Raw genomic sequence first — 26,379 nt, 5'->3', positions numbered from 1 at the left:
TGCTCCAAAAGTAGTTCAACATACCTTACTCTAGTTTTATTTTACTGTCCTTTAAGACTATATAGTAGTAGGTAAATAATTTAGCAAGTTTTACTTAAAAGTCTGACATTTTAGCCAGTCATCTTGGAGCACTGAACATATTTTGTACATTTAAGCCATACTCTTTCCTAATTTAAAATCTTACATGAAGTGCTGGTGGCACATTAACATACATTTTTCAGTTTCCAGTATTTTCTGAAACATAGTTATAAGTGCCAATGGTTAGCTTTTTGATATTGTACTGCAGATAAAGGCAAGTCTATCAGTGTTCCTATTAGTAAATGTCATACCGGTTTTAGAAAAATGTTATTCCATAATTGTAGGAAGTCAGCATTTTATGGTTGACTATCTTTGATATGCAGGGTAGTTTTATATTGCTATAAACTATCATACAACAAATAGTAACTGAAGTTGCTGAGTTACTACAATATAGATTGGCAGGGCGAAGTAACAACCATTTTTGAAGTTCACCAAGAACCCATTTTTAAAGCCCTTAGCAGGCTTCTGTGCCACTGGTGCTGTTTGACTGTGCGTTGTCTCAGTGTGGTATAGTCCCTTTTTGTTATCTTGGTGCTTTCTCCCTTTCAGTTTTGTTGTTTTCATCTCTCAGGAAAAGCACCCTTCCATACCTGCCTACAATTAATGTAACCTTGACTTTCCCCCCCCTCCCTTTTGCAGCAGTTGCGATTCTTACAGCATCAAATGGCTATGGCAGCAGCAGCAGCACAAACAGCTCAGCTACATCGGCATCGGCATACAGGCAGCCAGTCAAAAAGTAAAATGAAGAGAAGCACGCCAACCACTCCAAAATTCTGAGTCTTGCTTATTTTTTTTTCTCTTTTTTAAAACCATAAGAGCATTGAATCAAAGGATTCTTGAGTTTCTACTTCATTTTTTTTAAATGTCAGTATTTTACATTGTGAGATGTACAAACTTTATACAGAAGCACAACCCTATGATTTTTAATTAAAAACAGGGAAATGGTCTAACAAACCATTAGGGTTGGTTTGCCTAAGTCATTGCTTTTTAAAAAGTGGTCTCACTGTACATACTACATATGGAAGTGACCTAAGAAAAATACTAGAAACATCTTTCTGAAGAATGTAGTTTGATATTTATTTAGTATAAAAGGTTTGTGCACAGTGTAAGAAATACAGTTTTTACAAATCCGTTTTGAAAATGTGGTGGTTGTTTATTTGGGTTTCATACTCTTAATTACTTCATCCATCAGTTTTTTTACTTCTTTGTGTCTGGTAACTGCTCGGCTCATACAATCCTGAAGTTTAGCTCCAGTCAGTCCACTTCCACCTGAAAGATTATTGACAACACTTTTCATGTTATTTTTACTTGTAAAAACAATAAACCAACACCAAGTTATAAAACAAAAAATTCAATAATGTAAGCCAGTGAGACTGTCTCAAGATTTGCAAGTTCTTTTTTAACAAGCCCTCAAGTGATTCTAATGCATACCGTAAGTTTAAGAACCACTGGTAGACAATATAGAAAAGTAAGGAATTTGAGATAACAAACTGCAGTAAACTTGTATTAGGTAAATAATAAAACCTCACATTCTATTTGGCCTTTCCTAATACAAAGAAGCTCACAATGAGTTTTTAATTTTACATGTATAGGGTTAAAATGAAAGGAACATGCCTGGTTTGTGAAGACAACACAGCTTGCCTTCCTCATCCATTACTACTGTTAAGGTTCCAGTTGCGAGATGTTCCTCCTCTCCAGTAGGATCAACTATGAGCAGAGTGCTATTTAAAATACAAGAAAAACATAAATTACCAATCTATGAAACAAATTTTATTTACAAAGAATAAAAATTCTGGCCTAGTATTAGATGTCAGATTAACTTAGTGTTGATGACAGAATAGAACTGGTGGGAAACCAGAAAAGTTAATAGCAACTTAACATTCTGCTACTTGTTCTTACAAGTAGGGCAAATCTTCTTTGCCCTTCGATTTATGAATATATTAAAGTCCTTGGCAAATACAGAAGATAGCTTAAGGTAAATCTGTGAAATATTGAAGATTGACATTAGGCAGGAATAAGAAAAACTGGGAAAATACAAAAATTCATCATAAAGTCAGGACAGCTTTGAAAGTATAAGGGTTAGCTAATAATAACTGCAGGGACAACAGTTATAAACCTAGATGTCCAGGGCAAACTAGGATGTATGGTTACCTTAAGCATTTACTGAAAAGTAAGCAGAGTAACAATCCATTACCTTAATTACATAATTTTTTAAATACATTTGATTAACTTACTCATCAAATACAGCAAAGGAAGTTGCAACTGGATGAGTTCTAATATTCAAGTAACTTTTCTTCTTTAAATTAACTTCTGCTAAACCAGTTTCTTCATTTATAGTAACTTCTGGCAGCTGTGCTAGAAAGGCAACCATATGAAATAAGTCTCACTCTAAACAAATACAGGTTTCTATGCTTTACGCTTTTCTCTGCTTACATTGTTTAGAAGTATTTTTTTAAATTATCTTGGGATAATTAAGGTAAATTTAGTGGCTATAAACTTTCTTTTAGAATTTCATGAATGATCTATCACTATTAACTAAAACTTTAAAAAGTGTATTGATAAAGTTTAGCAAACAATATTAAGGTTGCTTACCATTTTTTAAAGCTGCTAACAAAGCAAATGTACAGGCATCCAAGATGTTCCCATCATAGTCAAGGCAAATGATATCACAGTACAGAACCCAAGAAAGCTAGAACAGAATTTATACAAAATACGAATCAAAGCCTTCTGATGGGTAGAACATGGTAATTGTTTCAGCCTACAAACCGCAGAATCCTTGGTTGGACAAGCATGATACCTTCAGAGCTCAAAAACTTAAAAGCTACCCTTATTTATAAAGTATATAACCAACAAAGTAGGTTTGGTTTTTAAAATCTTTGGCTTTTTTTTTTTTTTAATTTCCAAGCTGATAAGTAACTTCTAGATTTCCATCGATAGCTATAGAAGTATAAACAATTTCCATTCTTGCTAAGTTTGCAGTAAAAGAAATGCTTTTGGAATTCCTAAATGAAGTCCAAAATGTACTTTCCCACAAAAACCTTAATATATGATATGGCTAAGCTTTATAATGCTAATAAATCTGTATATAATGAAACCGGAAAAGCTTCTAAGTCCTAGTTAACTTAGTTCTAAATTTTAGATGTGAAATTAACAGACTAGAAATGTATACTGTGGATTTACCCTAAACACATCAGCTGATCAGATACTAATCTATACAGAATAAACAAATGACTGAATTACTGTAAAAGAGGGGGAAAAAGTTACCTCAGCTTTATTTTTTTTTAATTTATTATTTTTTCCTCAGCATTAAAGTCAAAAAACTTTTTCTATGAACTACCTGGTTTATTTTAGATAGTTACAGAGTAAGCCGGATTTTTTAACTAAATTCCATCTTTCTTAGGACGTTCATATTTAAGCCCACTGTGGCTTATTCTTTTAATTTCCCTGTTGTCTTTCCATAAAAAAACAATTCAGAGTTAATAAAACCTCATAGCTTCCTTATTCATCTTACCTTTCCTGGAGAAATGCATAAGTCCTCTTTCTGAATTATCTGTGAACTTGATTTAATAATAAAGCACAATAAATTAAAGGTCAAAAGCTATCTAAAAATAAATGACAGTCAGATGTTATCAGGATGATCTTACTTTTCAATGACATCTGCAATGAACTGGCTAGCCACCTGGGCCTCTTCTCCAGGAGGTCCAGATCGAAATCTCGATGAACACAGAGGTGGTAGATCCACATTAGGAACTGAAAGAAACACTCTGCAGCTATGAACTAAACTTTACCTCTGGTTTGTGGAAGTCTTAAAGATATTCTCAATCCACTGCAAAGGTGATTACAGCCATAGACAGGATTTCCAAAGGTTGTAAAATCAGTTATTTCTTTTTTTTGGTCTTTGTAAGACTCACAGGCTTAGATAAAATTTACATTTTCCTTTTTTTTTTTCCCCACAGAAATGCCAAAAAAAAAAAAAAATTAAGCATCTATTAAGGAAGGCCTCAAAAAAAAAAAAAAAAAAAAAAAAAAAGGAAGGCCTCAAACCTAAATCTTTCAGAAAAATAAGATTTCTTCCAAAATACCTCAATCTGTATCAGTAAATAGCCTCTTAAATCCACCTGCCTGCATTTTTAAAATGTTGGTACCTACTATAAAGAACAGATGGTCTGCAGCAAGAAGAATATTCCATAGTGGTATAAATGAGGAATATTTATAGAAATATAAAAGTTTAGGATTACAACACTTTCCTAAGAGATTCTATTTTCTTGTTTGATGACCTGAATGTATAAACAACTGATCAAAGCTGAAAAATTTGTAAAATTCTCTATTGTGCTATTAGTCTTACATTCTAACAAAATGTTTCAAGAATGTATTATGCTTCACTCCTAGATATTTCTGAATCTTCTACATTTTCTTCAACTCACCTACTAGGACTGAACTACAATATCATTAAATGTGTTTGAAGTATTTGTATTAAAATAACAGAACCATTTAACTTACCAATATATCCTTTATCAGGGGCATCTGTTGGTGGTGCTGCAAATTCCTATAGAAACAAGTATGTTCTATGAAAGAAGCTACTCAATGTTTGTGAAGAGAGCTTAGCAATTAGTTATAGAAGCCTTCAGCAAAGACCATCTTAGCTAATTACATCAAGAGCATCTAATATGCGTAGGGAGTCCCATCAGGCTGTATATGGACATTGGCTAGGTCTGGTCTGCAAAGTAAAAAGGCAGCATAGCTCAGTTGCCTACATTCTAGTGCTACTAACCAAAATTACGTGGGGGCTCTTTAAAAAAAAATGCATTTTCTTTCTCTCTTCCTCTCAGTAACAAGCTGAATTTAAACTTAATGTTAATCCTTACACAGCAAGATTTAGGAAGTGATAATGTGGTCAAGAGCAAAAGCCTAGGAATCACTGACCTGGTTCAAATGTCAGACCCACACTTTTTGGCTGAGCAACTTTAGTCAAATCACCTAAACTCTTACCACTCAACTTTCTCATCTGCAAAATGAGAAGTTAATATGACCTACTTTTAGGGACTCTCAATAAGGGTCAAATGAGATATGTCCCCAGCATAAAAGCTGGCAACAATTAAGTGCTCAGATGTGGATATCACCCCAGCTTTATCACCCTGAGAAAGAATCTGAACTTAGGTTAAGTAATTCACAATGCAACATAGTGAAAAAAGGACAAGCTGGAGTCAAAGTTATATCCAAGTTCTAGTTATGGTATATTCCTGGACAAGTTACTGAACCTCATTTAAAACAGAAGGCAGAAAAATTCTACCTCAAATGATTGTTCTCATGATTAAACTGGTAATTCTGTAATAAAGCACCCACTTTAAGGTTCTTGGACCATAAAAGGTACTCAGGAAACAGTGGCTATTGTTCCCTCAAACTCTTTTGAGCAATCTCAATTTTCTACATTATTTGGACTGATTAAATGTTATCACTGGATAAGAGGATATAAAAAATCTTTCTCAAATAACAAATTCTTAAAAAATTAAAGGTAGTGAGGATTTTAAAAACTTTCATTTCAGCACGTTTGATGCATGTTGACAAGAGTCTTCAGATTTGGGTTTTTAATCTACTTTGAGTGTTCTCTACTCAAAGGTGAAAGCTCTTAGGAAATGAAAAACACTAAAAAAACTGACACATGGCTGCCTAATCAACAGAATTATAGGTGTAAATTATAATAAGTACATGAAAATAATTTGGCAAATCAAATCTTGGTAAGACATATATTAAACCTACCGCTTTAATTCCACAAATTACTGTAGTATTTCCCAGCTTCACTAAAGCGGAACCATCTGCAGTACTAATTGAACCTGAAAAGATAAAAGCAAAATAAACAATACAAGGAAAGTTTTCATTTTCTACACATGATTTTATCTTGCTATGTATCTCAGTAGCTTATGAAAATTTGGTTCTAACTCAAGTCTTTGTTAAATGATGTAACTATTTAAAAATTAGTGTTTTAGGAATTATTCACCTGTCCTTGAATTTGAGTTAGTCATTTTCATTCAGTCACAGAACTGTTCTATAGATAACAATCTCTTGACAAAACATTACTGGATTCCTTTAGATATAATAGAATTTGGCTGAAATATGTTTAAATGGCTCAGGCTAAAACTCAGGAATGTCATACAAGTTAAACTGGAAAATTCTGTGTTTCCAACAGAAAGTTTAATAAGATAAAAAAAACGTATCTTGGAGGCTTTGAAGAAAGAAGGGATAAAACACTACTGTTACTTCAAAATTTAAAAGAAGAACATACCAATTAACACAACAGTGAGTTTAAAAAACCACCAAAAAGAATACTTCTACTTAAAAAAAAAAAAAAAAAAAAAAGCGGGGATCCCTGGTTGGCTCAGTAGTTGAGCGTCTGCCTTTGGCTCAGGTCGTGATCCTGAGGTTCTGGGATGGAGTTCTGAGGTGAGCTCCCAAGCAGGGAGCCGGCGTCTCCCTCTGCCTATGTCAACTGCCTCTCTATGTCTCATGAATAAATAAAAGCTTTAAAAATTCTGAAGCAACTTCAATAACCTATTTTAGAACTCACAATATTCTTACCTATGTTGACAGTTGTGGTTCTGAATTCACCAAGTTCTCTTCCATCAGGACGGCAGTTCTCTTTCTAAATAAACATTTACATGAAAACGGATTACATTTATACTTTACACACACCAGAGAAAAACACATTAAACCTCGTTAATTCACATAATTTGAAAAGATGCACATCATACTGTTATCAAAAGGTACAATACACATAACCACCTTTACTCACCAAAAATCTCCTGTAATACTCCAGAGGTTCCACAGTTCTGAAACATGTTAAAAACGTATCTGAGGTAAGTTAGTACATCTTAACATAAATCCAGAAACTGGCAAAGATCTTAGGAGTGTGAGGATGCAGCATAAATTTCCCCAATTTGTAACTTCCTTTCATGAATTCCGATGTTTATGCTGCCCCATACAACTATTAAAAGGTGCTCTTGCAGTCGTAATCAGACTCAACTGCTGTCCTTAACGCTATAAGCAAATACAGGCTGGAGCCCGGAGCCTTTGGACATCTTTGGAAGAATTAATCCAATTATTACAAAATAATGATGTCACTTTCGCTCTGAAGCAGGGATTATCTCAACATGAGGGAAAATTACATCTTTATTTTCACTGTCCTGTAACTGAAGCTTAGCATATTCTTTAGTTATGACCAAGGAAAGAAGCCTTTATACTAGTACTGCAACTTAACCACAGAGGTTAAATGTTTTCGTTTTTACTTTATAGTTGTCGAAGGTTACGTGCAGACGCGTTACTCTGGAATTCAGGAGTTACCAGACTCCCCACTAGCTAGAGCTTGTTTGAGAACGTTAATTTTCAAAGGAGCACATATATATATCACTGTATCAATAACTCGAGAGTTTATGCAAATAGATAACTGCGTCAATACGACGGTCTTCCTGTGGAATCTTATGTAGTTTACCCAATGAAAAATTTGTGAGGACAAAAATTTACAGGCTTCCCCAGAGTGGCACCAAAAAAGGGCTCAAGTAAAACCTTCCCAACAAGGCACAATCCTTTTAGAAGGAAGTCAGGGAGAGGGAGAACAGCGCGGCACGTGGTTCTGCGAGAACAGCTATGGGAAGGCTACGACGCGGTCTCCGGGGGCCGCTCGGCCACCTCACGAGCCAGCGGCGCTCGCCTCGGTCCTGAGCTCCGCACTCGGTCCCTTCCATCTTCCGTCTGACTGCGGAGAAAAAGCCCCCGTCCCTTTCACCAGGACCACCTCCAGGTCCTTCTGCCCGTCGCCTACTGCCGTGAGGGAAACAAACGGGAATCTGGCAGGGTGGCCTCCAGGTGAAAAAAAATCCCAGCGAAGGGTTAAAGTAAGCCTCCAACCGCCAGAGTACAAACACGCGCCCGCCGGCCGCCCACACTCACTTGAACCCGGCCGCCATCTTCCCGCCCGCGAGCGTGCGCCTGCGCCAGGCGAGGCCGCGCCCCCGGGCCGCGCGCCTACCCCGCCTCCGAACTGTCGACAGACGCGCCTGCGCCCTCCGTCGGCTGCTGCAGAGGCCGAGGGCTGGTCGCCGCGAGGGGGTCTCGTTCCACCTCCGCTCGCAGGAGCCGAGCGCGCCTCTAGGCTTCTTTGCCTTGGACGCGTTTTGTTGAATCTGCTGTTGGGAGAGACGGGCGTGTCTCTTTAGAAAAGCGGTATGGTAGTTCAGGAGTTTAAGGGAAAGCCGACCTTATTGCCAAGAATTGAGTGAGTATTAAGTGCGGGGCGTTATTCCAAAGTTCCTGCGTCCTTTCCCGCCTCTGTCTCAGGCTGGGCCCTGGGCGTGCCTCGCCCCAAGGGAAGGGCTCCCTGCTCCAGTTGCTGAGGAATCACGGAAACGTTCTGTGCGCTGCCGGTCCGCGCCGGGGTACACTTTGCGGATCCCCGGAGCGGGCTCCTAAGGAGCAGCTCGTGCTGTGGGCTGTGTTTGTTCTCAAAGCCGTCACCTCCCTCCTAGGTAGGTTTGCCAGACAGACCACAGAACATCCAATTAATTTTTAATGTCAGATAAACAAGTTAATTTTTCCCCACTATGAGTATACCCCAAATAGTACATGTTATTAGTTGTTACGGGGCGGAGGCGGCTGGGAGCGAAGAATGTTTTAGACATAGATAATGGGTGCAGAAAATTGTGAATGTAACCAATACCACCGTATTGTAGCCTTAAAATGGTTAAAATGGCAAATTTTATGCTGTCTCAGTTTTTAAAGACTCATGTAATACAATAAACGCTTTTTAACGGGTGGATTGTATGGTGCGTGAATCCTGTTTTAACACGGCTGCCGAAAACCGTTCACTGCCCACCTGAAAGTCAGAGTACGTGGAGTCCTGCGTGTGCCCGCCGGCTCTGTCAGCCCTGCGGGGAGCCCGGCGCCGGCCCCTGCACGCGAGCCCGGCCGCCAGGGACGGCGTGTGCGCCGCCTCGCCGCGAGGGGCGCTGTGGGCGCCGGGCGCCGGGCGCCGGGCGCCGGGCGGGCCCGGCCGCTCTGCCGGCGGGAGGCGGAGCTGCGCGGCCGCGCTTCCGCGTGTGTGTAGGTGCTGGGGAGGGCGCGCGGCGGCCGGGGATGGACGATGATCGCGCTCCTGCTGCAGCTGGCTGTGCTCGGCGTGGCGCTGGCGGCCGCCGCGCTGACACTGGTGAGGAGAGGGCTGGGGACCGACGCGGGCCTGGGCCCAGTCCTCTCCGAGACTCGGCCGCCACGCATCCTGTCCTCTGCCCCGCACACTTGGACGTGTCCCTTTCCCCCCACGCTCTCCCCCGAAACTTGACTCCAGGATTTCCCCTCCTAGAACTTCACAGCCCCTTTCTTCCCCTCCTTGTCTTTATTCTGGAGCGTTACCTCCCTCTGCGGCCAGGCCCTTGTGACGTTCGTTCCCCGGGGGTCGTGCGCACCCGTCAGCCTCCACCGGCCCCCTCGTCCCCGATCTCTGCCCACCCGCCCTGTCAGTCCCCACCTCTCCACCCCTTCCTCCTGCATCTGCAGCCTGTGCGGTTCCGGCTGCACCCGGGAAGGTCTCGAGCCCCCCCAGGAGGTTTGCGCTCCCTGGACCGACCCTCCGGATGTGGGGAAGCAACTAGAAGGTGGTGACAGCTTTGACGAGAGCCATCTGCTAGAGATTGGGGTGAATCAGTGGATCAGGAAGACCCAGGAGGGACACAGGCCTACTGTTAGCGTTGTCTGGCAGTCCTTAGGTCCCAGGATTAAACACCCTAAATTCGCTGCCTCTAAAGGAGGGTACAATAGAAGTGAGACTCGGGTTTTCTTTGCCATCACTCTGGAAACAAGCATTGTAAGCACTTGCTGATTCATTAGTCATGGTTTGCCAAGTGAGCTTTCTCCCTTATAATTTGGAACGAGCCTGCCATCCAGTTAGTACATGGAGAGGTTCCAGCTTCCTCGACACCCAGATTAGCCCCCCTGACAGCACTGCTGGGAAGGCCGTTCTTCCGCCTTGCCAGGTTTGCAAACTCACAGTTTAGAAATAACTTACTAGAGAAAAAGCAACGTGTCCTGACTTCTTCGGTGATTTGTGTCGGGGTAATAAAGGAGTCCTCTCTGTCCGTTAGGGGTAGATGGAGATTTCAAGGTTTTTTCAGGTTTTTGGTGGGGGCAGAGTTTTGACAGAATCCTAAATTGACTCTGTTTATTTGATCTATCAGTTTTATAGAATTAAATGGGTGCATTTTGACGGTGAACTGGAAGTATTTGATCCTACCAGCTTGTGATTATAAGAGCTACTATTTAGGGCACCTGGGTGGTTCAGCGGTTGAGCATCTGTCTTGGGCTCAGGTCGTGATCTCGGGGTCCTGGGATCGAGTCCCACATTGGGCTTCCTGCTGGGAGGCAGCTTCTCCCTCTGCTTATGACTCTGCTTTTCTCTTTGTCTCTCATGAATAAATGAAAATAAAATAATTTTTTAAAAAGCTAACATTTATAGAGGACTTATAATTTGGGGGCATTGTATTCAATGTTTTATGTTGTGTGATCTTTAAAACAATGCTAAATGAATGTTGTCATCATTAGCCAGGGGTTAGAGATTCAGGGCATCTTAAGGTGGATTGCACTTCTCTGGTGACTATTCCCTATTAAATCTGGGATGACAGAGGCCTAGGGATGACAGGTGGGAAGACACAGCTCCTAAGGCATTAGTTCCTACCAATGGAAGAAGGACAATTATTAGTTCATAAGTAAGGGATTTGAATTTGGTGTCACCTCCAGACCATTCTTAATGGACTAAAAACTGAGAGTGAACATTTAACAGCAACAACAAAAATCACATAAATGATGTAATCTTACATAATATAGTTTCTTGTTAACATACCTACTTTTAGATTTCCTTTGTTGCATTTATAACTGCTACAAAAATGCCACATCTCCATCAACATGAAGAGGAGAAGTTCTTCTTAAATGCCAAAGGACAGAAGGAAACTTTGCCCAGCGTATGGGACTCACCTACCAAACAGCTCTCCGTTGTTGTGCCTTCATACAATGAAGAAAAACGGTGTAAGCCCAATTTCATTTTGGGGATATGGGGCCATTGGGAAGAAAAGGAAATTTAAAGTATGAACTTTACTATCTTTGTGAGAACATTAGTAGATGTGGGCTCTGATGAGTGCATAGTTGGTAGTTGTAGTTCATGAGAGCAGAAACAAATGCCAGCTATAAAGAATACGGTCAGCATCATGAAGTCATAGGACTGAAGTGTTCTAGAGAGACATTAAGCTAGTTGTGGACAGAAAACAGGCCTTCTAGTTGGGAAGGGCCACTGGAAGAGGTCCGAGAGGGCTCTGTTAGACTATTCAGACTTTTTCCAATTGTAAACTGAGTAGGGGCTTGGCAAATCATTTTCGAAAACAATTTTTCAGACATGTATTTTTTTTCTTTAAGTGCCTGTAATGATGGATGAAGCTTTGGGCTATCTGGAAAAGAGACAGGTACCACATTTCTCTTTCAATATGATGTCCCTAGTTAAAACTAGACTAAATCACCAATTTAGAGATCCCAGGCTAGATCTGTTGTGAGAGGCAGTGCCAGGCCTCGAGGTCGCTGGGCCTCCTGTGCTCAGCTTGTCCCCTTCCATCACGGGTTAGCATGCAAGCCCAGCACATGACACGCTACCTCCAGACGCACGCAGGTCTGGAGGTCTGGGTTCACCCAGAACAAACGGAAAGCAGAAATTTCTTATGTACCCTCCCAACCACTTGGTATGCTCTTGCCTGATGATATATTTAAAATTGAGTATGTCTGCAGACTGTGTGGCAACACGATGCTGTTTTTACTTTAGTGACTTTTTAAAACATTTATTTGAAAAAGACTTAGAGTGAAATTGTTTTTCTTTATTATTCAGAGGAGTTCCGCTCATTTATTTTCTCTACTTTCCCTGCATAAATAGAAGAAAAATAGTATATGTCCTTGTTTTGTATCATCAGCTGCTGCTGCTGGAATCTTCTTGGAGAGTTTAAGGAAACAAAATGAGCTTTGTGGCTGGTCCTTTTTCTTTTTTTTTTTTTTTTTTTTTTTTTTTTTTTTTTTTTAGTCTGGGGGTTTTTTTAAATGAGAAAACAGGCTAAAACTCTAACTCGTCCAAGATCATAAGGCTAAAAAATAGTGTGGCCAGATTAGAATTGCACATTGTAACCTCATGGGCTTTTTTTTCTCATACATATTTGTATCCTCTCTCATAAGTGCTCAGCACCACAAGCACCTGGCTACTCCACAGATTTGGTGTGGGTGGGCAGCCAAGGGGGGAGCAAGAGACTCCCAAAGGGTCGGTGTTTGCCCTCTCCTCCTGTCCCACCACTCTCCTCCTTTTAGTTGTTGGCCTTTTTATTTTATGTGATTTGCATACTTATTTATATTCATGTTAATATGCATCACACTAAAACAATTGTTATTTAAACTCCTTACAGTTTTATCAGAATTCTTGATGCCACTTATACCAAATTGTGGTGTTTTATTTTTGCTTCTTGCAGAAGCAAGATCCTACGTTCACTTATGAGGTGATAGTAGTTGATGATGGCAGCAAAGACCAGACTTCAAAAGTAAGTAAACTTGCTTTTAGGATTGCTACTAGGTAGAAAAAAAAAAGAATAATTTGCAGTTGTTAAGTCTTACTTCCACTCATCAGAGAATGCTAAAGCTGTGTCAGCACCCTCTACTTTACAGTGTGAGTAGCCAAAACAGAAATTTCATCAACGGAAAGCTGGAAAATATACCTGCTGTTTCCTCACTCCTTAAGACCAGGAAGCTTTGAAGATCACCAAGTCAGGAGAAAACATGCACAACAATTCACCATGGCCACTGGGAACCTTCTTTGCCTATCAATATTTGGTTCCTTTTTCCTAAACACAATTTTTTTTCTTTATGCTCCACCTTGCCTTACAGTTTCTAAAGTAATATGCAAATATAGGATGCTTTCATATCTGGCACTGGGTATCAGATATGTCCTTTAGCATACTTCCATCCAGATTTACCTATGGAAGGTAACAAGTGTTACCTTGTATCATCCTCTCACATTCTTGCGTTCTTAGACCTAAAGCTACTGAGCTGCTAGAAAAAAATAAAAGCTGGTCTGTCAGGAATGCAAACACCAGATGAGAATAATGTCATATTCCCTATGGAAATTAGGGTCCAAAGGAGAAAGTTATTGGGTGCCTGGCTGCCTCAGTCAGCAGAGCATGTGACTCTTGATCTTAGAGTGTGAGTTTAAGCCCCACATTGGGCATGGGGCCTACTTAAAAAAAGGGGGGCGGGGTAGGATGCCTGGTCACTCAGTTGGTTAAGCATCCAGCTCTTGATCTCAGCTCAGGTCTTGATCTCAGGGTTGTGAGTTCAAGCCCCATGTTGGGCTCCACACTGGGTGTGGAACCTACATAAAAATAAAATAAAAAATAAAGAGAGAAAGAGGGTGCTGTTGATGAAGAATGTGGAAAAGCAAAGGGTATGGACCATAGTACAGTGGACTGATGACTGAATGCTGAAGAGATGTACACAGCAAATACGTATCACTGTTTCATGGCTTTGAGTATAAATCAAAAAGTACTGGCAGAGATGCCTGGGTGTCTCTGTGGGTTAAGCATCCGACTCGGTTTCAGCTCAGGTCATGATCTCAGGGTCGTGAGATGGAGACCCACATCCGTATATATGCTCAATGGAAAGTCTGCTTCCTCTCTCCCTCTGCTCCTCCCCCTGCTCACGCACTCTCTCTCAAATAATCTTTAACTGATTTTTTTTTTTTTTTTTTAAGAATTTAGTGATTTATTTGACAGAGTGCACAAGCAGGGAGTGCAGCAGAGGGAGAGGGAAAAGCAGGCTCCCCACTGAACCCGGGGATCATGACCTGAGCCAAAGGTAGACGCTTTGTGGACTGAGCCACATAGGCATCCTCAAATAATCTTAAAAAAAAAAAAAAAAAAAAAAAACAATAATGGCAGTTGAGTGAAAAGATTTGGGGAAAATGGTCTAAGATATGAACAACTCTGGGGAGTAAGATCAGTTGCTGACAAGTAAGCAGGTGGCAATCACAAGTGTGTATCTGTCAGCGCATGGATTTTATTTTCTCTAGCGACTCATTAGCTTAAATAAAAGAGTCAGAATAAGACAGAGCCGCTGCCTATTCTGGTTGGGACCTCTACAGCGAAATAAATTGTGATTTCAACTTGGAGGGTCATTGTTGATTCTTGGCACCAGGAATTCAACAACTCTGGACACTAAAAAGTACAGTAAGTATAATCTAGTCACAAGAAGAAGGCAACTGAAATAGCAATATTTAAGTCAAACTTAGAAACCCAGTTTATGTTACTGTCTTGGAATCCAAGTTAATATTATTCTGACTTTTATATAATTTGACAGGTAGCTTTTAAATATTGCCAGAAGTATGGAAGTGACAAGGTACGAGTGATAACACTGGTGAAGAATCGTGGGAAAGGCGGAGCTATTAGGATGGTAATGCATAATTTTGACATTTTTATCTAAAATATAAACATTTTGGGGGATCCCTGGGTGGCTCAGTGGTTTAGTGTCTACCTTCAGCCCAGGGCGTGGTCCTGGAGTCCCTGGATCGAGTCCTGCATCGGGATCGGGCTCCCTGCATGGAGCCTGCTTCTCCCTCTGCCCCTCTCTCTCTCTCTCTCTGTGTCTTTCATGAATAAATAAATTTAAAAAAAAAACCTTAAAATATGAACATTTTTTAATGACTTCTTTTGCAGACTATAGTACATTTGTATTCTATAGCTGGCTAGTTGAATACTACCCTTTGAAGTTAGTGGTAAATTAGTTTTAATAAGAACTTCATACACTTAGGTATATATAACATCAAATCTTAAAAACTATACCATATTTATAACATACTGGGTAATTCAGGAGAATATGCTTATCTAAATCAAAGTTTAAAATGTTACCATGTGTCTTTGTCTTTGATATAGTCACTGGATAATAAGGTTAAATGATTTTTTTGGCAGTTTACAAAATCTGATGTGGGTCTATCCTTTTTTTTTTTTTTTTTTTTTTAATTTATTTATGATAGTCACACAGAGAGAGAGAGAGAGAGGCAGAGACACAGGCAGAGGGAGAAGCAGGCTCCACGCACCGGGAGCCCGACGTGGGATTTGATCCCGGGTCTCCAGGATCGCGCCCTGGGCCAAAGGCAGGCGCTAAACTGTTGCGCCACCCAGGGTTCCCTTGGCAGTTTATAAAGTCTGATGTGGGTCTATCCTGATGAAATTTGTGGTCTACTAGAAAAAATGATTATACTTCTAAAAAGTACATATGAAGTGCTATAGAAATTCCAAAAGGAATAGATTACTTTCAGAGTCAAGATACTTGGAAGAAAAACCACAAATCAAGATAGTTAATGTGAAAGAAAATACAAAGAGTGCCTTAAATGATTTAGAGGTTTATTTTATGTCCTCCATCCCCCCCCCCGCCCCACCCCCAATTGAAGAAAGTCTAAGTATTGGCAGCCCAGGCCTTGTTCAGCAATTCCATGGTGTTACCAGAAACCCTGCTGCTTAACTTTGCACTCCTTCTTCCTCATGCATACAGGATGACTCCTGGAGTGTCCGCATTCCAGACAGGAAGGAGCAGGACAGAGGCAGAAGATCTATGCTGGCTGATTTGGCCCCTTTTAGAGAGCTTTCCTAGAAGCTCTACCCAATGACTTACTTACTTAATTAATTAATTAATTAATTCTCATTGGCCAGAATAATGTCACAAGGCCACCCCTATTTCCAAGGGTGGCTGAGAAATGTTTCTTCTAATATTTCCATTCCTGACCTAATCAGAGATCCATTAATAAAAAGGAAGGAAAGAATAGATATTGAGTAAGTAACTAGCAGTCTCAGGCCTGTGTTAGCAGACTTAATAGAGTAGAAATCACTGAAGTCAAGCCTCCCACAGTGATGAATACTGGCATCCACTTGGTTATTCCACTCAGTTGGTTATTTTGAGTCAATTAACCACTTCAGCATAATTATCGCATTTAATCCATCCTCATATTGTCTCATGAGTTAGGTCCTATTATTTCAATTACATGGATGAGGGAAGTGATGTTTAGGTAGGTAAAGTAACTTACCCAAGGTCACATGGTTACTAATAATAGGTAGAATGAAGATTTAGATTAGGTTAGTATCTTGAAATCCATGCTCTTAAACGAATCTTGCTGATAGTATGTGGAAAAAGTTGAGAGAAGAGCATGCCAAAGTAAGAAAAGACAGAAGTCAGAACTCTTAGAGTATGTATCGGGAGCAGTGAGTTTGCTCTGACTGGAGCATAGGATATGCAAAAAGGAGAAAAAATAGATGCAGTATCATGATGGCCTTTGAATCCATCCATTCACTTAATTATTCAGCCTAATTTTAGTGCCTACTACTTTATTAGAGATACTTAGATGAAGAATAACTAGAGCACCTAGGTGGCTTAGCCAGTTGAGTGTCCAACTCTTGGTTTTGGCTCAGGTCGTGATCTCATGGGTCTTGAATTGAGACCCACATTAAGCCCCACATGGGGCTCCTCACTCAGCAGGGAGTTGGCTTGAAGATTGCTTTCTCTGCCCCTATCCCCACTTGCATGTGCATATTCTTTCTCTCTTTCTCTCTCTCGCAAATAAATAAATGAAAGACAGATAACCATCCTGTCCTTAAGGATATCATAGTTTAGTAGTGTTGTAAACGTTGTAATAGAAGTGTATGCAGAATATTGGCACCACCTTCCGTCTGGGAGGAGCAGCAGCAGAGACTTCCCATAAGAGGCAAATTCTCCACTGGATCTTCAAGGAAGACTAGGAATTACCCAGGCAAAAGTTGGGGTAGGGAGCTTGCAGAGGAGGGACATGACCAAAGATAGGAAAGAAAGTGTCACAATGAGGAACTGTTAGTGGTACATGTGGTTGACTTTATAGGGAAAAGGTCAGAGGGTTAGATGGGTTCAGATCCTGAACTTTTAGGTTAGGAACTTTCAGACTTTTGACAGAGTGACAGCAGCCAGTGCAGTAGTATAAGCAAGGTACAGTAAATTATTATTTGGATCATGATGGTGACACAGCAGAAGAGGAGAGGACAAATGTGGAGGGGAAGTGGATTAAAAATGAGGTAGAATTGTATCAGGTGCTCAGGGAGAGGAATAATTTATGGCCTTGGGTGACTGAGAGGAGGAGGATGTCATTTATAGAAGGAATGAAACACTGTAGAAGGAGCTGGTTTAAAAGACAGTATCTTTGGGGAGCCTGGGTGGCTCAAAAAGTTAAATGTCTGCCTCGGGCTCAGGTCGTGATCCCAGGATCCTGGGATCCAGCCCCATGTCAGGCTCCCTGCTCTGTGGTGAGCCTGCTTCTCCCTGCCCTTCTGCCTGCCACTTCCCCTGCTTGTGCACTCTCTCTCTCTCTCTCTCTGTCAAATAAATAAATAAAATCTTAAATAAAAGACAGTATCTTTAATTGAGGTTGAGCCATATTAAGTTTGAGATACCAACTAGTTGTATCCAGAGTAGCCTGGTAGTGAGTGTGAGTGAATAATCCACGTGCATCAGATGATAGTTGAACCATTAGGTTGGCAAGGAAAAAGGTAGAGAGAAAAAAGACAGCCAGAAACCAAGCTTTGGGCAAATGAAGCACATAAGGAAGAACAGTCCAAGCAGTGAGAGAGGATAGGGTGTGATTGAATGGATAAAGATGGGAGGTATTAACATAGACTGTTTTCAGCAAGTTTGGCAGTGAAGTGAAGACCATCATTGGTAGAATGGAGCGCAGTCATTAAAGACCCTCCTTTAAAAATAATAATAAAGTGGTTTAAGTAAGATCAAAAGCGAAAGGCATTTTTCCATAATGCTAAATAGTTAACCTCCAGCTCACCCTCAACATGTATCACTGAAATAATCCTTTGGTTTTTAGGGTTGGGTGGTTTTTTTGTTTGTTTTTTGTTTTTTGTTTTTTTGTTTGGTTTTTTTTTTTGGCTTTTTGTCTAGATGTTAAATAAAACATTTTTGTTCTGCCTTTTTTACCTGCATTCTAATTGATATGATTTAAAAAATTACAGAAACTAATTAGTGGGTTTATCCCTTAGAATAAATGATTAAAGTTTTGTCTACATTTGTATATATCTTATCTATATTCATACTGTTAAGTGACATCACGAACTGTATTCTCTATCAAACCATACATATATTTATACTTAAGAAACAATGAATTCACTCAAATGGACCATGAATTAAGAGTTGATATATAATTTATTACCATGTAAAATACACACTCGTAGAGCCCGATTTTGCACAAAAGACCAGGGAAAAAGTCAGTTCAATATTGAGAGGCGTAATTTTGCTAAGTATCAGATTCCTCAAATAACATAAAATAGTACTTGGATATATCCACATTTCCCAAATTTTAGTGACATTCCATATTTCCTTATTTAGTAATTATTTTAAACTACTTTAGATTCCAGGGATGCCTGAGTAGCTTAGTCTGTTAAATGTCTGCCTTTGGCTCAAGTCATGATCTCAGGGTCCTGGGATCGAGCCCCACATTGGGCTCCCTGCTCAGCACAGAATCTGCTTCTCCCTCTGCCCCTCCCCCCTGCTCATGCTCGCTCGCTTGCTCTCTCAAATAAATAAATAAATAAAATCTTAAAACTAATTTCCATATAAACAAATACTAAAGATCTATCATCTTAGGATGTGTTTCACAGCAAATTTGTATATGTTTGTGCAACCCACCCATAAATATGTTCTTCAGATGCTGCCCTAAAATAGATACATAGACAATACATATATAATATATATTTTATGGTTTTTGTTCTTATTGATGTAGGATATCTTTTGTTTGTCCAAATCTATTTTCTTAGCATATTTTACAAAGTATTAGTGGTATTATCTCACAGTTTTTAAAATCATTAAATAGGCATTAGATGCATTTGGAAGAATCTTATCAATATAATGGGTTTCCAGGGAACTTTGGTCTCCTTAGGCCATTTCACACCTAATATTAGGTATTAGACTGTCTAACATTAGCTATTTTAAGTAAAGCAAAACAAATTTAACCTTAATTTTAAGTGACTTTCTTTTAATTGAAATGTTTAAATACAGGGTATATTCAGTTCTCGAGGAGAAAAGATCCTTATGGCAGATGCTGATGGAGCCACACAGTTTCCAGATATTGAGAAATTAGAAAAGGGACTGAATGATCTACAGCCTTGGCCTGTGAGTACAAGATATAGATTAAATGATCTTCAATCAAGAAAACAGGTAGTCTTTTTTTTTTTTTTTTAAGAAAACAGGTAGTCTTAACATGAAAATGGGATTTACATACAAGTTTAAAAAATTGGTGCTTTTTTGGTGTGAAATTCCTGTACAGAAATTCCTCCACAGAAAAGCTAATCATTTTATTATAAACACTTACTGATGATCTGAGATTTACTTGACAATTATTTATTTAACATTCTAGCTAGCCATCTCTCTCAATTTTCAATCACTTCTACCAGAGTTTTAATGTTTATTATATATATTCAGCTTAGGCTTTTATTTAAAAGCATAGACCGGACCTCCCAAGTAAAGGTGTGAAATGAAACTGGATCACACTATGCTTGTTTTTGATGAAACAAACCCAAGCACCAACCACTCAGAAAAGATTATATGCAACTTCATGCAGTAATTTCAGAAAGTGGAGATTGACTTTGACTCAGCATAATGCATTTGAGATTCATCCATACTGCTGTCTTTGTATGAGAGTATGACAGTTTGTTTATTCATTCAATGTTGAAGGGCATTCAGGTTATTTCCAGGATTGGACAATTAGGCATAAAGTCTATATCAACATTTTTCTTTAAAAAAAAATTTTTTTTTTTTGCTTAAAAAAGTGGAAGTTGAGGAAAGAAAAATCCTGGTGCCATTTCCACTTTTTTTTTTTTTTAAGATTTTATTTATTTATTCATGAAAGACACAGAGAGAGAGGCAGAGACACAGGCAGAGGGAGAAACAGGCTCCATGCAGGGAGCCTGATGTGGGACTCGATCATGGGTCTCCAGGATCAGGCCCTGAGCTGAAGGCGGTGCCAAACCGCTGAGCCACCTGGGCTGCCTGCCATTTCCACTTTTTAAAGGCCATTTAGAATAGACAAATTTACCAGATTCTGAGCTCTTTACCAAATAATTCCAACCTGGAGAGAATCAGACTGAGAGAATGAGTAAGCACCATTGGAGAACATTAAATATTACACCTACCTATCATCACATAATATTTCAGAATTTCAACAGAAGCAAGAAAAATTGCTAGAGCTTGCTATTTTCAGGGCTTCAGGCTAAGTTTAGGGCACAGATCCATGTTGATTAAATCTATTCTCAGTGACATGTATCCTTGTATAGGATATGACAAAATCTCACAACAGCAAGGAACCCAAATACCCCAACAAAGCTTTATTGAACTTTAGATGTGCTCCCTCCCTCCCCCAGGTATAATATTCAGGCCTTGAATCTCTAGTTCAGAGAGGACAAACAGGGTCTACAAAAGGTAAAAGTTCAAGTTACCCCTGCTATCCAAAAGTAGAACATTCTCATTCCTAAACCAAATGGCATAAAGCAAAGAAGCAATTGCCATCAATTTACATGGCAAGTTCTTTGAGTGTTCCCAGACCCAAAAAATAACCTCTCTCAGGCTTTTCTGACACCTTAAGACACATCTTGCTAACAGATACACAAAGTAAATCAAGATAAAGCAGACATGGGCAGCCCCGGTGGCCCAGCCGTTTGGCACCGCCCTCGGCCTGGGGTGTGATCCTGGAGATGCGGGATAGAGTCCCACGTTGGGCTCCCTGCATGGAGCCTGCTTCTCCCTCGCCTGTGTCTGCCTCTCTCTCTGTCTCTCATGAATGAATGAATGAATGAATGAATGAATGAATGAATGAATAAATAAATAAATAAATAAATAAATAAATCTTAAAAAAAAAAAGATAAAGTAGACATGCTTACAAGACACCATTCAAAGCAGTGGCAGCTTGCCGCTGAAATGCTGAGTGTAGTTCTGGGAAGGGAGCTTACCAGGGTGGCTCTCACTGCTCAGTCCACTGCCTGTCTAACAGTTTGCCACAAAGCAAATGTGGAACACTATTTGTGCTTTTTGGTGTTTGTTTTTGTAAAAGCGAAAATCCTCTTTATATCTCTTTCATTTAGCAAGAGCAAGTACTAATGTTGGTCTTTTGTAAAAGCTGTGTGGCCTAACGTGAATTTTTGAAGACTAGGGGATACCTGTATATCAAGGAGAATTCCTTCTACTGTACAAGAGCCACCTGTGTTAGTCACAACAAAACACTGACATGTTACCGTAGAAAAAGAACTGAAGTTTCATACAAAAGAAAGACTCCAAATGAAACCCAATATAATCCAAGAAACAGTATAAAATTGTGTGAAAGTATTTTTGCTGAAGAAATAATGAAGATAATTCAACACAGGCATTTGAAGGAGGGATGACAGAACAATAGAATGGTATTAAAGGAGAAATTACAGAAGCCAAGAAACAAATTGAAGGCCAACATAAGGTCAATGAATAGGACTATCCATGAATGAAATAGTTATTCATGAATAATTTAGAACTAATTATTGTTAGATTTGTTAAAATAATACCTGTTTATTATAGCAAAAACTGAGCAATAAAAAAAGCAAAACACCCAAAAGCAGAAAATTTAATAATTAAAAAAACCTCATCTCCTTCCTAGAAATAATCATATATTTATTTAATTTCATGGCTTTTTACAAGTGTTCCCTTTCTCTTTGTACCACCACCCACCTCTCTTTTCTGTCTAGCAGTTTTTCTTCAAAGACACTAAATGGGGCACCTGGGTGGCTCATTCAGTTCAGCATCTGCCTTTGGCTCAGGTTATGATCCCAGGGTCTTGGGATTAAGCCCCACATCTGGCTCCCTGCTCAATGGAGAGCCTGCTTCTCCTCCCTCGGCCCCACACCCTTGCGCGCATGCACGCACTCTCCCTCTTCATTCCCTCTCAAATAAATAAAATCTTTAAAAAAAAAAAAAGACACTAAATGAATTAACTAATATAATTCTTAAAAGAATTCTCTCTGAAAATATCCCTTTTACCCGTGCTCTTCAAAGCAGCGACTACCAGGGCACTTTGGTGGTTTAGTGGGTTAAGCGTCTACCTTCAGCTCAGGTCATGATCCCAGGGTCATGGGATCGAGCTCTGTGTCAGGCTCCCTGCTCATCGGGGAGTCTACTTCTCCTTCTCGCTCTTGCTCTCACTCTCTCTCAAATAAATAATCTTTAAAAAAAAAAAAAAAAAAGTAGCTACCTGCCACATAGGGCTATTTAAATTTAAATTAATCAAAATTAAATAAAATTTTAGTTCCTTACTAAATTTTAAATATTCTCACTGGCCACATTTCAAATGCCTGTGGCTAGTAGCTGTCTTATTGGCTAACACAGATATAAAGCATTTGCATCACCACAAAGGTATGTTGGACATTACTACTTTATATTATATAATATGAAGTTATTATTGGATATGTTACATATTCACTCTTAATAAAAAAATATTTCTTCTTCCACCTCTTAGTGAATCATGATATGCTAAAAGAAAATCTAACTAGTACAATTGTTGGGCTTGATATCCTAGTTCTTCCCAGAGAACCCACAAAGATTATCAATATTTCTTCTGCATTATGCCTCTGGCTTAGGGGAGCCATGAGTAGGAGGAGGGTGGAAGGTGTCAGATTGTTTGCAGCTGACTTTACGTCAAGAGCAAAGAAAAATTAAATGATGTAGCCAAAGTTATAGGGTAAACCAAACAATAAACAGGAGAAAAATCTGAACTTTCTTGTGAATCTAATTTCCTTTATACAACTCTGTAAGGGAGAGAAGTTCTGATGCCATCTTTTTTCCTTATCATAATCTAATTTACTGCCTTATACTGTAAATGTTGAGTTATAAAGAACTAAAGCATTTGATTATGATTAAACATCTAATTTACAGCCTTGGTCTATAGCACCTCAAGGTATGCCTAATTATTTAAGAGTATCATGACTCTTTTTATATGCATCCCACCTCTTTGAAGGAGGTGGGAAGGATGCACATAAGTGATAGTTAAAGTTACAAAATCCGTTGTGGATCAACTCAGTAATAATTATTTTTGAATTGGGACCACTGTCTACTCATCATCCTGACAAAATAGCCAGTTATTGCTCTCAGAAGACTTGCACTACGAAGCTAACATTCACAGAGGAAATAGAAGAAATCTTCTTAATTATCTAATTCAGATAGTGGCAAACTTTTTCTGTAAAGGGCCACAGAGTAAAGATTTTCACCTTTAAAGCCATATAGTCTCTGTTGCAACTACTCAAACCGGTTGTAGCACAAAAGCAGACATAGATTATACATAAATGAATGACCATGCCTATGTTCCAATAAAAATTTATTCACAAAACCAAGCAGCAGGCCAGTTTTGGGCCATGGGCTATAGATTACAGACCCTTGGTCTAATTCAATCATTTATCCAGTATTGGAAACTTTTTATAACTACCCAGTGATCTTTCAGTCTCTGCTTGCATAGCTGTAGTGGAACCCAAACAGCCCATCCATCTCAGTAACAAAGTTCCTCTTTACAGTAAATGCAAAAATGCCTCCTTTTAACCACTCCCTTTTAATCACTCCAGAACCCCTTTGGTTGGTTCTGTTTTTTAGAGCTATACAAAATGGTCTTGTACTTTTTTTGTAATGGCCCTTTAGGCAGTTAAAGCTGCTTTCCATGTGTCTTTATTTTAGGCTGTCAATAGTTCTTTCAGCTTATAAAGCAGTGTATTTCTTTTTCTTATCCTGATCATTTTTCCCTAAAGATGCTTCAGTTAGTGTGGATCTGGTTAGCACATTTACATAGCTACCACATATGACCAACTCTTTTGGATGCATTGCCATTGCACCCTGTCTCCCCAATCCTCCAGCTGGCACAAACACATCCTCAAACTATGTATCTTTTGCCTTGGTTTATTTAGGAATGGAAGTGTGACTGTATTAAACGTTACCATGGTCGATTTCCATTTCTCAAGGTGTAGGACTCTTTTTCTATCTTTTATGCAATTGCCATTCCATTCTCAATTCATTTAAGTCACAAATTTGATAAGCATGGCTTATATTTATTCCCTTAAGACCTAATAAAAGTTGACTAGAACCATTCTGAAAATAGTGAAACAAGAACGTGGGTTTCTAGTAGTCAAGTTCTGTAATGACTACATGACTAACTCACTAGATGGCAGTAGTTAACTTTAACTTAAATATCTTTTACAGTAGTGTGTTGACTCTCCAGAAAGTTTGTAATGGTTTCTAATGTTTTCTCAGCTGACTTTATTTTTAAATGCAGCAAAAAGAAATTTACTCCTACTTTGTGCTTGTATTTTCACTTAGAGTTCTGGTCAGATTATTCTTATCGGATTTAGAAAAGTTGTTTGCAATTTCTTCTCTGAAGACCTTTTAAGGTTTTAAACTAAACATATGTAATTTAAGTAGAGATTTTATGACACAAATAAAATAGGGATTTGTGTTTAGTTCTGAATATTGTTATCTGTGTCATCCTTTTTCTTTAAGTGGAAAACTTTTCTCCCAGCTTCCCAATTTCTTAACCAATACTTATGCTACCTCTTTTAATAAAATATGCTTAGTTTTACAGTAATTTTTCTAAGCAAAATATATGATGATCACTTGTTTAGTGGCTTAACTATTCAAATAGAATTAAAATTCCCTAAACAGCAAAATAGCTGGCAAGAAGTCTTCACTCCATAACCGTAGAGTAATTCCTCTGGCTGTGACTGGGATCTTGAATTCTCACTTAGACATAGTTCAGTAAACTTAGTTTTTAGCTTTTGAAGGCCACACATGATGAAAAGTAACATATATGGAGCAAAATTGCATTGAGAAAAACTATAGGAAATAAATATTAGCCACTCCACCTTCAACACACATACCCCTGAGTCTACAGTGATTGCTAGCTGACATCCCTGAATGTTCCTTTGTCTTCAGTATAGTAACCTTGGGCCAAGTGTGGTTTTGGTATACCAATACTTCATACACGTAGGAGTGGTTTATTTTTTCCATAAATGAGAATGTGACAATTGCTGTTTCTCCATTTCTTGTGGATCATGGGCAGGTCTAATAGCCAGGTATATTTGTGTCACCTTCTCAGATGGCCAAGCATCCAAAAAAAGATCCCTTGACTTTCCAAATCATTTGTTTTATAGACCTGGCAGTTACACAAGCATTTTGCTGAGATCTCTATGAAAATCAAGGCAGAATACACAAATTAAGAAGATAGTCTTGAAAATGTAAAAAGAGGTAGATGATACTCAATGAAACTTTCAGAACAGTCTGTCTCAGCAGATCATGAAGTGTGTTTCCCAGATCTTTGAACGACACGAGCTGCCTACCAAGCATTGTATAAAGCCAACAAACTTGGTTTGAAAGTGGATATTTCTTAAGAACAGGGAAAGCAAACTTGTCTGAAGGGCCAGAGAGTAAATATTTTAGGCTCTGTGGACCACATATGGTCTCTCCCTTTTTATTTTTTTTCTTTTTCTTTTTTTTTTAACAACACTTGAAAAACCATTCTTGCTCATAGGTCATTAAAAAAAAAAAAAGGCAGCAGGCAGGCTTTGGCCCACAGGCCATCATTTACAACCTTGTTATAGAAGATTGAAACCTTGATATGACCATGAAAATGTTCATAAATTTAATGTCCTCATAATTGTGAAGAGAAAACTCTTAATTTTAAAAGGCAGGGATCAACATCTGGGTGGCTCAGTCATTTGACTGTCAGACTTGATTTTGTCTCTAGTTGTGATCTCAGGGTCATGAGATCCAGCCTCTCATCAGTCTCCCTACTCAGGTGGGGAGGTCCACTTGAGGATTTTTTCCTTCTCCCTTTGCCCCTCCCTCCTGCCCATGTACGTACATGCATGCAGGCTCTCTCTCTCACGTGTGCTCTCTCTCTTAAATAAATCATTAAAACATAAAAATAAATAAAAGGCAGGGAAATAATAAGGCATCTTTCATCAAATAAAAGGAAGAAAAAGTAAATGTTGCCAAATTTATCTGTTGAGTCTGGGTAGATTCATACAATATTTTTATAGAACAAGTTGAAAATAAGAAAAGGTTTAATTCACATCCATTGATCTAATAATACATATCCCTTAACCCGGCTTTGAGAAATTTTTCTTAAGGAAATAATTAAGAATGTGTATAAAAATAAATTTTCTTTTAATTTTT

At 39.0% G+C, this 26,379-nt stretch overlaps 3 protein-coding genes across 55 annotated transcripts in view; 2 read left to right on the top strand and 1 right to left on the bottom strand.

The window, feature by feature from the left end:
• SUPT20H (SPT20 homolog, SAGA complex component) overlaps positions 1-1,219 on the top strand; it is a 39,677-nt gene extending 38,458 nt beyond the window's left edge. For all 50 annotated transcript variants that reach the window (XM_072720062.1, XM_072720045.1, XM_072720073.1 and 47 more), the window contains one exon: positions 718-1,219. In XM_072720062.1, coding sequence (XP_072576163.1) covers positions 718-855 — 138 coding nt within the window. In that variant the 3' untranslated portion in view covers positions 856-1,219. The remainder of the gene's footprint in view (positions 1-717) is intronic.
• On the bottom strand, positions 1,131-8,145 carry EXOSC8 (exosome component 8). The gene is made up of 11 exons (XM_025996830.2): positions 8,020-8,145; positions 6,866-6,902; positions 6,652-6,715; positions 5,836-5,909; positions 4,579-4,624; positions 3,723-3,828; positions 3,590-3,635; positions 2,671-2,767; positions 2,313-2,433; positions 1,693-1,799; positions 1,131-1,347 (listed from the first exon to the last, which is right to left on the bottom strand). The coding sequence occupies exons 1-11, from the start codon at positions 8,034-8,036 to the stop codon at positions 1,232-1,234; spliced, it is 831 nt and encodes a 276-aa protein (XP_025852615.1). The 5' UTR covers positions 8,037-8,145; the 3' UTR covers positions 1,131-1,231.
• Positions 8,145-26,379, top strand: part of ALG5 (ALG5 dolichyl-phosphate beta-glucosyltransferase) — a 48,812-nt gene continuing 30,577 nt past the window's right edge. Inside the window, exons 1-6 of one of the 4 annotated variants that reach the window (XM_025996810.2) lie at positions 8,145-8,594; positions 10,971-11,142; positions 11,527-11,573; positions 12,612-12,680; positions 14,491-14,583; positions 19,210-19,323. In XM_025996810.2, coding sequence (XP_025852595.1) covers positions 11,004-11,142; positions 11,527-11,573; positions 12,612-12,680; positions 14,491-14,583; positions 19,210-19,323 — 462 coding nt within the window. In that variant the 5' untranslated portion in view covers positions 8,145-8,594; positions 10,971-11,003. Of the gene's footprint in view, positions 8,595-9,137; positions 9,275-10,970; positions 11,143-11,526; positions 11,574-12,611; positions 12,681-14,490; positions 14,584-19,209; positions 19,324-26,379 lie in introns of those variants that run through there. The other 3 variants (XM_072720074.1, XM_025996808.2, XM_072720075.1) reach the window with 3 other exon arrangements.

This window comes from Vulpes vulpes, chromosome 9 (assembly GCF_048418805.1).
Source record: "Vulpes vulpes isolate BD-2025 chromosome 9, VulVul3, whole genome shotgun sequence".
Lineage (NCBI taxonomy): Eukaryota > Metazoa > Chordata > Mammalia > Carnivora > Canidae > Vulpes > Vulpes vulpes.
Note: the sequence above shows the minus strand (reverse complement) of the source record. Positions and strands in the feature narration are given on the sequence as shown.